Here is a 15,030-nt window from a genome sequence, read left to right as displayed (position 1 = left end):
TAGACATGAGGCTCGGGAAAGATTAAAGTCTATGAAGCACTCTCTCCTCTTTATCCCCCTTGCACCCTCTCGAGACCCAGTGCCTGCACACGCAGAGGCTCAGGTGGTCCCAAACTGCAGTGAAAGCCTCTGTGACTTTGTTGGTTTTGGCAAAGATAAATTACATTTATTTCACAGGGATGGAGGAGGGGGAAGGGAGAGGTGGCCAAAGCCCTGGTGGGCGGGATGGGTAGGAGGCAGATCTCATGCAGGCGACACCGAGGACACAGATGAGACCTCCGTTTTGGAGGCGCTGGAGAGTTCAGAGCCATCGTCAACCTTCTTCCCAAAAAGCTGCAAGATGCAGTTTCGAAACTGGAAGGACAGAAAGTGTTATTGAGCAGAGCAGGAAAGGGTGGAGCCCTGTGCTGAACGTACGTGCCCGAGCCTTCCGTTCACCCATTCCAAACGCCATGGGGGATGGAGGAAGGCTTGGGTTATTTCTCCCTCACACGCCGGGATGTCATCCGACTTAGCAGTTGATGGTGACTACACTGGGTTGAAGTGTGTTCCCCAAAAGATGTGTTCAGGTTAAGACGAGGTCACACTGGAGCCGGGTGGGCCCTAATCCAGTGACTGGTGTCCTCATAAGAAAAGGAATGCTTAGACACGGACAAGCAGACAGAGGGAAGATGGCCACGTGAAGATGAAGGCAGAGACTGGGGCGACACACCTTGGAGTCAAGGAGTGCCAAGGACTGCCGGCAGCCCTGCAGCTGCTTCTCCCTCTCGGCCTCCATGGGAAACCTTTCCATTTGCCAACACCCTGATTTCAGACTCATGATTTCCAGAACCGTGAGAGAATCCATTTCTGTGGTTTGAAGCCACCGAGTTTGTGGTAGTTTGTGGCGGCAGCCCCAGGACAGTCATCCACAGTGACAGCTAAGGGGCAGTGGTGACCTGTCCCCAGACTGTCTGGTGAGCGGCTCAGAGAAATGTTAATGAAAAGGCATGTGGTTGTCATGTTTTTTCCAGTCCATGGATCTGGGGCAAGGTGAGGCCTAGGTAATGACAATCTAGCCCCTACCTCATCTCTCCAGGCAAGAGTCTTCCGGTACCAGGAGGAGGTCTGTCTTTGCTGCTTCACCCCAAAGAGATCTGGGCCATATGAATGTCTCAAATCATGTCCTGTGTCATCACTGAAGTAACCGCAATGCTTTGAGGACCCAGACCAAAGGCATTTTCTAATTATTTCAGGCCTACTCTTGACTAGCTCTACCTCCCTCTATCATCAAAACTCTCAAAATTAAAAAATATAATGGTTGAAATTAATAACATAAGACATGGGATGAACAGCAGAATCAGCTCAGCTGAAGAGCTGAGAGATAGGGTTAAGGAATCCATCCAGCAGCTGCTGCTTGAGCACCCGCTGTGTGCCAGACTCTGTCCTGAGCATAATTTCCTGTCGTCTTGGAACTGCGTTCCAGAAAATTCTCTCAGAATGTGGCAGGACAGGATAATTATGTGGAAAGGGTGAAAGCAGAATTGGGGGCCTGGTGAGGTCCAGAAGTGCCAACATCTGTCTAGGAGGGGGAGTTCTGGAAGGGAGAATGGAAATAATCCAGTAAAGATAGTACTTGGCAAGATAGTTTAGGATCCCAGAAACCTAGAAAAGATCCTCATGAAAGTCAGGAAACGGGAGTCAGGGATAGAACTACACTCTGGGCATCAGTGTGCTACAGCGAGTTCCCGGAAATCCACTGCAGGCCTGGTCCTACTTACTGTTTAAAAGTTACCAGAGAGAATGAACCCTTAATGAACTCTGCAGACTTGGCTTGTGTGAGTCAAAGCCGAGCCAAAGGGGCTGGAGCCGTTGAGTGGCTCTAAGATGGAGGAGCAAGGAAGAGCCGAGTGGAAGGGATGGACTGGGCCTGGTGAAATGGGAGGCCCCTGCGCACCTTTCTGGCCACCATCGAGTCACATCACAGCTGCGCTTTAATGAAGCTTGTAACCTACAGGAGGTAGGGGGATTTAGGTGTGTGAGCAGCTTGCTGCTGAGGCCCAATATGTCAGCTAAGGAGGCTGCCTCTGGGCAGGACCACAGCACTTCCCCACTGAACTAACCCACGAACTCGTGAAAGCTCTTGAACTCTTGGTCAGTGTAGCCAAGAAGGGCCGACTTTTGTTCTTATAGGAAGACAAATTCCAGAGGTTATGGTTTGAAAATGGAGAGATGAGGGTTGAGAAGGGTTGAGTCTGAACAGAAGAGGGGCACATGTAGGGTGGATATACCTAGGGCTCACCAACTCCTAGAGCGTCTGAACGCCAGGGGAGCCCCTGCAGCTCGGCAGCCATAGTTCTAGGGCCACCGGAAAGGAAGAGCACACGGCACACAGACGCTTTGGGAAATGCCACCCTCGGGCTGAGACTATAAAGGATTCCAGAGGGCGCACCTAAGCCTTCTGCTAAGGGCCAGCTGGAGCTCTGACTGGGGCTGGGTCACATGCTGAGCCTTTCCCGGTCATTTCCCTGGGGGATCCCCCCAGATGCTCCGCGGGCTTCTCATCAGAGACATGATTCCAGGTGGGGCCATCACTCTGTCCTTCTAGGCCACACAGTATTTTGAGTGGGATCTGCTGATGGCGTTGCTTACCTGCCGGTTCATAAAGACATAGATAATGGGGTTGTAGATAGTGGCACTTTTGGCAAAGTAGGCTGGCAGGGCAGCCATCAGAGGGTGGAAGGCGTAGCCAGGGTTGGCAGCAGCAAAGCATGCGAAGAAGGTGTAGGGTCCCCAGCAGACGCAGTATGCGAAGATCATCACCATCACCATGCGCGTCACTTCCTTCTCTGCCTTCTGGGTGGATTCAGACTCTTTCTGCTGCTTTGCCACCTGAGGGAGACAGGGACAGTGAGTCGGGGGTTGGGGCGCGGCAAGAGGCAGGTGCCCCAGGCATAGGGAGATGTGGGAAGGAGGAGAGGAGCCCAGCAGCCAGCTTCCAGCCCTGAGTCGTGCATAGCCTGTCCCAGGCAGACATGGCGGCCTCAGGCTGGCCCTGGGGGAGTTCTAGAATTGGAGGTGGCACGTAGCTAGGCCTGGCCTAAGACGACCTCAGAGCTGGATCTAACAAGCTCCTTTGCTTCACCTGATCCCTTAACAGACTGTCCTGTCCTGTGCTCAGGCCTGAGCATGGAGGCCGGACCTGATCACTGGGCGTGGAGAATGAAGGAGCTAACAAGATGGAGATGGCGGGGGAGGCGAAAGCCGTGGCTGGCGGGGTGCCCAGTGGGAGTTTCAGAGCAATGCATACGCATCCCTCAGGCTTCCTAGGCCAGGTTGGCCACTCTGTGGGCTAAATCCTGCCCTGGACTCATTGTGGCTGAGGGCAGCTGTGGTGGGGTGACTCCTTCATGCCTGGGAGGAAGGAGACGAATGACCTCCAGGCAGAGGCACTGTGGGGGAGGCCACAAAGGCCAGCAACCAGCTGCCAGGGATGAGGGACTGATGGCAGGCAGATGAGTGGGGATGAGAGAGGGACTGTGAGGGCTGGAATGCGGGGACGGCCAAGATAACAGGGCTAGGGTCACATTCTGGAGCTGGGGCTCCACCATCCCAGACTAATACAGCCTAAGCTATGGTTGGGTACGTGTGGGAGCCTTCAGCCCAAGGTGGTGGGGTGAGGGGGCCTTTCACAGGCTCACAGACTCCTCTAGGGAGAGCTCAGCAGGCATGCCCATCCAATTGTGGGCACAGGTAGCTTCATATAGGAAAGCCACCACCCTGAAAGGGCTCCCACTGCTAACAGAAAGAACCAGCCTTGCTCTCCTCGCTTGCCTGATGTCCCGCAGGGGCTCCCAGTGGTAACCTAGTCTAGGGGTAGGGGGTGATGGCTGTGGACAGGATCAGCTTCCCAAGGCAGAGGGCCAGATATGGAGGGTGGAGAGTGGGTCGGGGGTCAAATGGCACACTCGGGTCCACTCCTTGGTCGGCCCCACAGCCTATGAAAGGGACAAGGGTACTCTGGTGGCAGCCTCATAAAAACATGCCTTGATTTGCAGGTGTCATTTGCTGATGTGGCTGCTCCACTCTACTCTGTGGGAAAGGCAGCCTTTCCACCCCGGGGAGAACTGTCCGGGGTTGGGGAAAGGCACACCTCTATTCCCTTAGCGGACTCCTCCAGGGAGGGAGTGGCAGTGCTTTCCCGTCTCACAGACCTGAGGACAACGGGGCTGGGGCTGAACCTGCAGGCAGTGGTACAGCCCCAAAGGAATCGCCTGATTCTCATCGCTGGATCTTAATATTTTCTTATAGGGGTAGAATCCTCTTCTCTAATGATTTTTGAAAAAAATAGTTTAGGAGTCTCAGTGGACTGATTTGGGGGCAGAGACACTTAGGGGCAGGAGGGGGGTGAGGCCAGGAGGAATCGGGGGGCTTACCGCTCGGATGGCCAGCCACACTTGGAGGTAGCAGAGCACGATGATAGCCAGTGGAATGATGCAGCAGGTGACCATGAGGACAATCATGTAAGACTGCACCCCGGGGTACGAGCTGCCACTGAACACATCTGGGCCGCATGAAGTCTTTAGGCCGTGGGGCCAGTACCTGGAGAGAAGGGCCAGCAGCCAGTCCTGATGCAGGGGGCAGTGACCCAGGACCCCCAGCTCAGGCATGGTGCTGACTCGGATGGGGTTTGTTTTTTCAAATTGAGGTGAAATTCACTTTGCATGAAATTTCCCGATTTGAAGTGATCAATTCTGTGACAGTCACCACCTCTGCTTCCAGAACATTTGCATCAACCCAAAACAAAACCGTTGGGTAGGATTTTGGTAAATCCTTGTCCATTTTTAGATGTCATGCCTTTCCTGTTTTTAAAATTCTGGTAAAATATACATAACATAAAATGTACCATTATAGGCCAGGCATAATGGCTCACGCATACAATCCCAGGATATTGGGAGGCAGAGGTAGGAGGATTGCTTGAGCCCAGGAGTTCAAGACTAGCCTGGAACACGCAGTGAGATCTTGTCTCTACAAAAAATAAAAAAATTAGCCGGGTAAAGTGGTGCACCTGTAGTCCCAGCTCATCAGGAGGCTGAGGTGGGAGGATCACTTGAGCCCAGGAGGTCGAGGGTGCAGTGAGCCATAATTACACCACTGCACTGTGCCAGCCTGGGTGACAGAGTGAGACCCTGTCTAAAAAAAAAAAAAAAAGTACCATTATGACCTTTGGTACATTCACGATGCTGTGCAAACATCTCCACTATCTGCTTCCAGAACATTTTCATCTACCCAATCACTCCCCCTTTTTACAAACGGAGTGTGAGGTTCCATCTTGCCCTGACCTTCTGAGAACACCCGTGAAGAGCTGAGTCTTTTATCTGAGGTCAGCTAGGCCATGACTGAAATAAAAGGCCCTGCTCACTGGGTGGCCTGAAGGATTAAATGAGATAACCCGCGGGAGAGCCTCCACCAGGGTCAGCTCGCCACACATGTTTGATAACAGGCAACTGTGTGGGGCATGGCGGCATGAGGAGGGTGGGAGACAGAGACAGGCTTTCACAAGGTTTGTTTCCCAGAATGATGGAACGTTCCCAAAAAAAGAACATTCCCTCTCCAAACACCACGAGAACTTATTCACGGGCTTGTTGATAAAACAGTGAAATGCTGTCCATCCAGTCCCTCCCAATCAAACATTTGAGCCACTTGCTTGGTCTGGCCAGGACATGTGCTCTGCAGGCCCAGGTGGATCTATGACCCAAGCAGCCTCTGAAAGGTGGGGGGCGGGGTGGGGCAGCATGTGCAAGAAAGAGACCTGGAATGCAAACACACTGTCTGTTCACTGACAGCTGTGTTGATGGCCCGAGCTCCGTGTGCTCCTGTGACCCGATCGTGCTTGGGACAAATATGTTTCCAGAGGTTCGGGGACCACAGATCCATTTCTATGTTGCAGCCACATTCATACATTGATAGACGTTGCATGCTCAGAGGTGCCCAGAGAAAGGAAGTGATTTGCCTTAAGGTCACAGAGTCTGACCCTGCCCACTCCATCTTGCGCCCTTGCACCCTTACCTGCTCCAACCAAAGATGGGCGGGGCCGTCCACACAGCAGACCAGATCCAGGAGAAGGCAATGCCCACGATGGCGAGCTTGGCATCAAATCTCACGTTGCCAAAGGGCTTGCAGACCACCAGCCACCTCTCCCAGGAAATGATGGCCAGGGACCAGAGACCTGTGATCCCTACAGGGAGAGCAGACAGATGAGGGCTTTGTGCCGAAGCAAAGGTGGAACAGCCTTCAATGTCACTGCTCCCTTCCCCGACCAGCCGAAAGCTTTCAAAATCAGGAGGTGTCCTCCCACCCAGCTGTAAAACCTAAGTCTCCAAAGAGTGTTTTCAGGTTCAGGGTGAGCAGGCCTCTGGGTCAGCTTGTTTCTCTAACTCCTGCTTTCCACTTCCTTCCCCATGTCATTCAGCCTCTCCTCCCGCCTTGCTTCCCCACTGACCCCAGCGCCTTACTCTCTGCTCCTCTGTTCTCCTCCTCTCCTGCCCCTTTCTTTCTTTCCTCTTAAACCTCTGTTGCTCTCCCTCTGGAGCAGGAGCTTAGAGCTCCCAGTTTGGCCAGCAGGTTTCTTGCCAACCCAGTCTTAGAATCTCGAATCTGGGAACAGAACTCAGGGAGCTCTGTCCTCAACCTCCACACATCCAGCACCAAAAGGGAAGCCAGAGCCACAGACACAGTGGCCAGTGCCTGTTCACCCACAGGAGCCCTGTTACCACTTCTCGCCCTCTTGGCCACCAGCCCTTCCTCTAATGACAGAACTCTTGATGGCCACGTCCAGAGCAGGATAGCCACACTGAGCTGTTGTCGTCCCAGCCAAGAGCAAGGAATCAGGCCCTGTGTAGACCCCTGTGTTCCTCCTTCCGGTACACACCCATGTTCCTTTAGGCGTTTGTAAAGGCCTTAGATTCTCCCCGGCTCCCTCTCTGCAGTAGGTGGAGACAGTTTCCCACTGTCCTGCTTAGACCCCAAACGTCTGCACACAGAATTCAGGGCTCCACGGACTGAGGTGGAAAAAAACGACATCTTTCTCTCCATCAACCTCGAACAGACACTGGGCATTTCCTTCCATTATGAACGTGGCAGTATTAGCAGTACCCGTGACTCGGTCAGCGAGAGAGGTCACAGATGTTTTTCTGTCAATTCATAGAGGTGGCAGACAGTTCGAGCATCACTTATGTTCATCACTACTCTGAAATAACAGTGGTTGTCAGGCGGGATCCTGTTATTTAATACTTTAGTACTGAGTGGTGTCACTAATACGTTTAATATATGCTTTTATTTTTATTTACTTTTTGAGACAGAATCTCACTCTGTTGCCCAGGCTGAGTGCAGTGCTGCCATCACAGCTCACTGAAGTCTTGACCTCCAGAGCTCAAGTGATCCTCCCACCTCAGCCTCCTGAGTAGTCCTGGGACTACCGGTGTGCCACCACGCCCAGCTGTTTTTATTTGTTGTAGAGAAGAGGTCTCACTATGTTGCCCAGGATGGTCTCAAACTCCTGGAGGCAAGCAGTCCTCCTACCTCAGCCTCCCAAAGTGCTGGGATTACAGGCATGAGCCTGGCCAATAAATGCTTTTAACGAAAGACTGTGCTACTGATGAATGTTTAATACTTCGATAACTGTTTTTCAATATAATTTGCTGCCTTTGTAATCCTGGGGGTCTCATTTTATGCGTTTGCAAAAATTCCTCTGAGATGGGGTCCATAGGCTTCCCAGATGGCCAAGGTCATCCGTGGACCAAAACTGGTGGGGAAGTGCTGGCTGCTTGGCACCTGACTGACCCAGGAACAGACCATGAGCAGAGGCAAGGGTGAGCGGGAGACCCTGGCAGAAACAGAGATAGACGTGGGCGGAGATGCAGGGGGGCACTCAGGAAGGGTCGTGTGACCACCGAGGCCATGCCTGCTGCAGAGAGCACTCAGATCTGGGGATGGACCTTCTCTGCCTGACCTTCCCTTGGCTCCCCTTCTAGACTGTCAGGGTAGTGCCGGGACTTGGACAAACGCCCTCTCTGGTCTGGGCCATCGTGGGTACAATTCAAGGCAGTTAACAGGGAGTGGGGAGGCTGCTAAGAGAGACGAGGGGAGGCAAGAGCAGGAGCTGCTCCTGTTGGATGTGGGGTCTCCTCCTCCTGAAATAAAGTTCCAGCTGCTGGGTGTGACCTCTGAGGCCTCCAAGACCTGGGCCTGGCCACCTTGTGTCTGGCAGCCACGGCTGCTTGGTGGTACTCTGCCCAGTGGAACCACCAACTGCTCCCACCTGCTCCTCCACCACCTGCCCCAGGCCCCTTCTTGTCTGAGAGGACTGATGACAGTACTGTGTGGTCGCCGTCTGGGTGTAGGGCCCCCTCCTTAGCACAGAGCCTGGCACACTGGTACCTCTCGGCCACTGTCTGCTGACCTGAGCGGAATCATGGCCCACAGATATATTAGTGATGGAGATGGGGAGAGGATCTGGGAATTGTGTCTCCTCCAGGAAAAGCAGATGCCGGTGAGCTGAAATGGCAGGCATCCCTAATTGCAGGGGAGTTCTGTCCAGAGTGTCCAGAGTCCCCACTCCCCTACTGTTCTGGAGTTGTCTAGCTCTGTATCTGTCTCCTCCCACACCAACCCCATAGCTCCGAACTGGCTGTTCCCGGGCAGAGCCTGACTCAAGAGTAGGAACTCAGGGTATGTTGGACTGAAGGGAGCTGAATTTAATGTGACTGTCCAGATAGAAACCTCCAGAACCCTTCATTATATGGATGTGAGGCACAGATGTGGAGGGAGATAGACCCACAGGAGAAGCTGGGCCCAGCTCATCATGAGGTGGTCGGAGGGGCTTGCAGAGTGAATGAATGGTTTCTGCTGAGCTTGGGCCCCGACTGGCTTACCACACAGGGAGACGGTGAAGCCTTCCAGGACACACATAGGGTGGCCCAGCACGAAGTAGCCAGAGACCTGGTTCACAACACTGATAGTGCTGGCGATGACGGTCTCTGCTAGATCAGCAACTGCCAGGTTCACCAGGATCCAGTTCAGCGGGTGGCGCAACTTCTTGAACTTCATGGTGGCAGCCAGCACAAGCCCATTTGTGAAGACGGATGCGGTGACCACAAAGATCATCCAGACACTGGTGAGGTGGTACACCCATCTGGGAGCGATGTGGTAGTTGGGGCCTTCAAAGGGGCCTGGGGGCAGGAGGCAGAGGAGAGAGAGGAGCTGGGCGGCAGCCCCGCCTGTCTATACCAATGCCGATCTCACCTCTCCCTGCCCCATCAAGGCCTCCCCTCCCCCTCCCGCCCTCCTGCCTTTGCAATTGGCTCTTTCCCTCCAGCTTTGCCCATCCTCAGACCGACAGCCTCCCCCCTATCCTGTCGCTCAAGCCAGAGACCATCGCCTGCTGGTCACCGGCACTGGCACCTTGAACTTAACGGAACTCCTCATCATCTCCCCAAACTGATTCCCTGCTCCCAGTGTGCAGTCACCCCGCTTCCCTGCTCCCCTCTTCCCTTCGCCTCAGCTCTACCTCCTACCTCCCAGAGTCCTCTGCCCTTCCGTAGACAGACGCTTTCCTCGTGTAAAGCCAAGCTCAGATGCATTTGCCTTCCAGAAGCCTTTCCAGATTCCCCAACTAGTGGTAACTCGCCCCCTTGAGGGGAAGACCACTACCCACCTCTGTCACCTTCTGTCACATATAGGAGTTACTGTTCATGATGATCTGAATGTGCGTGTCCCCCATAAATTCCTGTGTTGAAATCCCAACCCCCAAGGTGATGGTATTAGGAGGTGGGGCCTTTGGCAGGTCATTCAGTTCATGTGTGCAGAGCGAGTGGGGCCCTCATGAATGGGATTAGTGCCCTTATAAAAGAGGCCCTAGAAGCTGGGCATGGTGGCTCACGCCTGTAACCCCAGCCACTCAGCAGGTCAACGTGGGAGGATCGCTTGAGCCTTTGGGAACAGTTCAAATTAGCTGGGAATGGTGGCTCATGCCTGTAATCCCAGCACTTTGGGAGGCTGAGGCAGGAGTGTCTCTTGAGCCCAGGAGCTCAAATCCAACCGGGGCAACATGGCAACATCTCATATTAAAAAATATTTTTTTAATTAAAACTTTTTAATTTTTTAAAAGAGTCCCTAGAGCGCTTTCTAGCTCTCTTTTTACCCTGTGAGGATACAACAAATTGTTGGCAATCTGCGGCCAGGAAGAGGTTCCTCGCCAGAGCCCACCACGCTGGCACCCTGACTTCCAGCCTCCAGAGCTGTGAGAAATAAATTTGTCATTTAAAAGCCACCCAATCTATGGTAATTTCTCTTTTATTCTTTTCTTTTTTTTTTTTGGTTTTGTTTTTTGTTTTATGAGACAGAGTCCTGCTCTGTCGCCCAGGCTCGAGTGCAGTGGTGTGATCTTGGTTCACTGCAACCTCTGTCTCCCGGGTTCCAGTGATTCTCCTGCCTCAGGCCCTCAGGTATCTGGGACTACCAGGTGCGCATTACCGCAATGGCTAATTTTTTTATTTCTGTAGAGATGGGGTCTGGCTATGTTGCCTAGGCTGGTCTCGAACTCCTGACTTCAAGTGACCCGCCCACCTCGGCCTCCCAAGTAGCTGGGACTACAAATGCATTACTTCTCCTTTTTATTTGTAGGAGTTTGCTAGGGCTCTACACCTTTTTTGTTGGAAGGACCTTTGTCGTAACATTGTTTTTGGCAGATTACTTGAAGGGATTGCAAGCCACAGACCTGCTGCCATATAAGGCCTCATGGAGAGTCCCAAGATTTATCAAGAGATTCTTTAGTTGTGTGTTAGAAAAGTCCAACTCAAGCTAGCTTAAGAAAAATGGGGATTTCCTGGCTCCGGCCAGGAGAGACAGACAAATCTCACCCCTAGCACAGCTGGATCCCACAAGGCCCCTGCTGCCCTCTGTGCACGGGCCCCGTCTGTTCCTAACACAAGGGGCTTCCAGAAACCCACTGACAATGTCTGCAATTCTGATACCTGGCACTGGCTCCCCAGGAACCCTCAGTATGAGCAGTAGGGACAGACCATTGACAATTGAAGGCCTTCGTGGTGTCAGTCTCCATGCAGAAGGAAGCAGAGGGGAGCAATGGGGTTGCTGATGGACCTAAGAACAGAGAACCCCCAAACTGTCGGCAGCTCTTCCCTGGGAAGTACTTCGGGTGAACTGGGGAAGAGCAGCTGAGACTGGGAGGGTTTGGGACACTCTGGCCTGTAGGCAAGTGCAAGGGGCTGGAGCAATCTAGGTGCTGTGACCTCTCAAAACAAGGCAGCCAGTTCTCTTCCCTGGCAACCCTTGCGGTCCAAATTGGGCAGTGCAGGGACAAGGGGGCAAAGGAGAGAACAGGTCCCAGCAGCAGTGGGGGAGGGGACAGGAGCTGCCACCAGTGCAACTAGAGCTGGTGTAATGGCCTGCCTCGCCCTTGTGAAAGTTCTGGAACTGATTTCATGAAGCAACGAGCAAGAGAATCAAAGTCAACTCCCAGGCAAAGTGATTCGAGGAAATACAGGGAGAGAGGGAAGGCAGCAGCAGGGGGAGAAGGGGACGCAGTGGCGCAGAGAAGCCAGACTTCTTCAAGTACACCTTCTTTTCTAGATTTTAATTTGAAACTTTTAGCTGTTTTATTACATAATTATAAAACAAAATTTAAGTGGCTGGGGTCGGTGGCTCACATCTGTAATCCCAGCACTTTGGGAAGCTGAGGTGGGCGGATGACTTGAGGTCAGCAGTTTGAGACCAGCCTGGCCAACATGGTAAAACCCTGTCTCTACTGAAAATAAAAAAATTAGCTGGACGTGGTGGCGGGCACCTGTAGTCCCAGCTCCTTGGGAGGCTGAGGCAGGAGAATCGCTTGAACCCCGGAGGCGGAGGTTGCAGTGAGCTGACATCACGCCACTGCACTCCAGCCTGGGCGACAGAGTGAGAGTGTCTTGAAAAAATAAAATAAAATAAAATAAAAATTTAAATTGAAAGACCAATCTCTGAAAATCAGCAACAAAAGAAATGAAACTAAATGCATATCCACTGAGTGGCCTATCACTTAGAGAGGGACTGTTCTAAGGGACTTGAAACACACTGGTTTACTACACTACCTAGTGGCATATACCCTCAGGGGGAAGAAGACCTGTGAAGATGTGAAAGTTTTGGTCACCAATAGGTGAAGACAGGGTAAGGTGTCCAAATGCCATCATTTTCCATCCACACTGCAGTGGTTTAATTGGTATGGGCGTTGAGTTTCACTAGCCACCAACACCCCTGAAAAGAGACACTCTCCTTGTCAAAACACACCAACAAATCCAACCTGCCTCTGGTCAGACCCTCAGATCAACTACCAATTTACAGAAAAATCATAATGAACAACGTCAGAGGAGCCTGTCAGGCTACGTCATGAACGACTTGCTTTCTTCCAGAAATAAATTGCAGGGAGATAGAGCGGGAACCTCTAGATTCAAAGATAGTCAAAAGGCTTATCAATCAATCTGAATGTGTGGACCTCAATTGAGCCCTGGTTCAAGCAAACTGAGAATACGTATGACATTTTTTGAACACTATTAGGTATTTGAAGCTATTCAGGAAATATTGTTACACTCGTCAGTGTGATGATGACTTGTGGTTATGTATTGAGAAGATCCCTTTTCTCCTAGAGTAACATAGTAAAGATTTACAGAGGGAAGGGTGTGAGGTCTTGGATTTGCTTCCAAGAATCAGGAAGAAAGGGTAGTGGAGGGGTTACAGATGAAATGAGATGAAACTGTGGAAGTTGAGTGATGGGTACCGGGGTTCATTACACTCTATTACACTCTTCCTTCTACTTTAGTAGATGCTTGAAGTTTTGTGAAAAAAAAAAAACAACAAAAAACAAAAAACAAAAAACCCACCCGGACATTTGAAAAGAGTGCATTGAAGCATCATGCATTGATGAAGTCTGGGGGCATCTAGGAAGAGACTGTTGCATTGCCACCAAGGAAATTCTGGGCACAGTCATGTTGAGGTCAACTGCAAGATCCTCAGCCGGTTTGGTCTGGGCACTCTGTCACTAATTGGCACTCGGTCCTGGCCACCCCACAGTGGGATATTTATTGGCAACCAAGGAGCTGGCGTGGTTTCTGGAAACCACAGCCCCATAGCCTGCATGATGTTCTTTTTTTTGAGACGGAGTCTCGCTCTGTCACCAGGTTGGAGTGCAGTGGCACGATCTTGGCTCACCACAACCTCCGCCTCCCGGGTTCAACGATTCTCCTGCCTCAGCCTCCCGAGTAGCTGAGACTACAGGCGTGTGCCACGAAGCCCAGCTAATTTTTGTAATTTTAGTAGAGATGGCGTTTCACTATGTTGGCCAGGATGGTCTCTATCTCTTGACCTCAAGAGCCGCCCGCCTGGGCCTCTCAAAGTGCTGGGATTACAGGCATGAGCCACCGCGCCCTGCCTTCACGATGTTCTTGAAGGCACCAAAGGAATTTGGTTTGGAGGAGGGGCCAGGGGAGAGGGCCAGGAGTAGGGAGGTCACTGGCGTCCTCAGCTTCTTTGAGGGCTTGCGTGCAGCTTTTGGATTGGGCAACTGCCAATGGCAGGACTCAGGCTGCCCTGATGAGAGCTTTCAGCTTTCTATTGTGCCTGAGCCCTCTCTCCCAGGACTGCTCCAAAGGGAAAGGTGGCCCTGGGCGCCAGTCTAGCCTCTTCCCCCAGAGGTGTGCAGCCAAAAGCTGTGTGGCCCCATCATAGAGTTCAACAAAATGACTGCCACAATCTCTGCCGACCCCGAAGTTCTAGAAGTTTCTTGTCCTCTGCTGCTGTCTTCCCCACCCTCCCGCCTCCCTTGGGTGTGTCAGTATGTTGCCTCCTTTTGGCTTCAAATGTAAAGACAGACCCGACTCTTCCCCAGGAAGCTGAGGGACTCTGTGGAATGAGAGGTTACTTGCTAGCAGTGAACACACTCATCTACGGGCCAGAAAGAAACAGCACATAAATTCTTTCCCAGCCATGGATTCTCAAAGAGGCTGGGAAGCCTGTGTGGCTTGCGAATGCATATTCGATATTATGGTGTCCTTCTAGATTCGGAGAGGACCCCTGGATTCATGTCGTCTGAAAAGCTATGGGAGAAAGCCTCTGCTGGTGGGGATGTGCAGAAGAGAGATTCCCTTGGGCGGGGCAGGTGGGTGGTCGGTGGCCCCCAGTGCAGCCACCCAGCCTCCACGGGCCTGCTGGCTCACCTCTGGTGGAGTTGCTGTTGGTGTAGGTGAAGATGCTGGACTGGGTGCTGTCCTCATAGCTGTCCTGCGGATGGCGGCCTGCGAGCCTTTGGAGGCTCCACTGCTGGGCCATGGCTATGGAAAGCCCTGTCCCCGACGGCAGCCAGCCCTGGCGCATCACCTGAGGGTCACGGCGCTTTATACTGGCCTGTGGGATCAGCCCGGGCCTCTTCACCTTAAAAGCTCCCAAACCCTACACTACCTGATCTCTTAATTGGGCCTGGGACTTAGACCTCCTCCTCCCACCTCTTGCTCCCCTGCTCCTGAGGCGAGCCCGCAAGGGCGGCTCAGAGGGATTTGCTGGGAACCAAACTCAGACGCCCCACCCATCCCCGCCAGGCAGGTGGAGGTGACTGTGGGAGCCTCTGTGGCCCTCTCTGTGTTTATGTGTCCTCTGTTCCCTTCTACTGTCTTGTGCCCGCCTTTGGGGCAGGTGGACTCAAGGGTCAGGTTTTGCAGACTAGGGGGTGGGTGGTGAAGCTGCCCAGAGCCTGAATCCTCCTTTCTCATGTGGTTCTCTTGAAAGCCCAGGGAGACTTTTTAGGGTCGAGGCCTGGAACCAGATCCTCCTTGCGAAGCTGGCCGTCTCCGTGGGCCCAAACGGGCGAGATTTGTGCCAGTGGGGGCTCCTCCTCCAGGGTGGGAGGAGGGTGCAGGCTGACTGCGCGCATCCTGCTCTTGGCTTCCCTCCTCCCCATTTCCCCCCATGAGCTGCAGGTCCTTCAGCCGTCAGGGTGCTCATGCAGTG

At 52.7% G+C, this 15,030-nt stretch overlaps 1 protein-coding gene across 1 annotated transcript; it reads right to left on the bottom strand.

Moving 5' to 3' along the window:
* Nucleotides 1-140: 140 nt before the first annotated feature.
* Nucleotides 141-14,409, bottom strand: LOC112615942 (long-wave-sensitive opsin 1). Its single transcript, XM_025372856.1, has 6 exons — nucleotides 14,244-14,409; nucleotides 8,913-9,209; nucleotides 6,049-6,217; nucleotides 4,416-4,581; nucleotides 2,632-2,871; nucleotides 141-354 (listed from the first exon to the last, which is right to left on the bottom strand). The coding sequence occupies exons 1-6, from the start codon at nucleotides 14,398-14,400 to the stop codon at nucleotides 244-246; spliced, it is 1,140 nt and encodes a 379-aa protein (XP_025228641.1). The 5' UTR covers nucleotides 14,401-14,409; the 3' UTR covers nucleotides 141-243.
* Nucleotides 14,410-15,030: the final 621 nt, after the last annotated feature.

The sequence above is a fragment of the Theropithecus gelada genome, chromosome X (genome assembly GCF_003255815.1).
Source record: "Theropithecus gelada isolate Dixy chromosome X, Tgel_1.0, whole genome shotgun sequence".
In the NCBI taxonomy this organism is placed as follows: Eukaryota; Metazoa; Chordata; class Mammalia; order Primates; family Cercopithecidae; genus Theropithecus; species Theropithecus gelada.
Note: the sequence above shows the minus strand (reverse complement) of the source record. Positions and strands in the feature narration are given on the sequence as shown.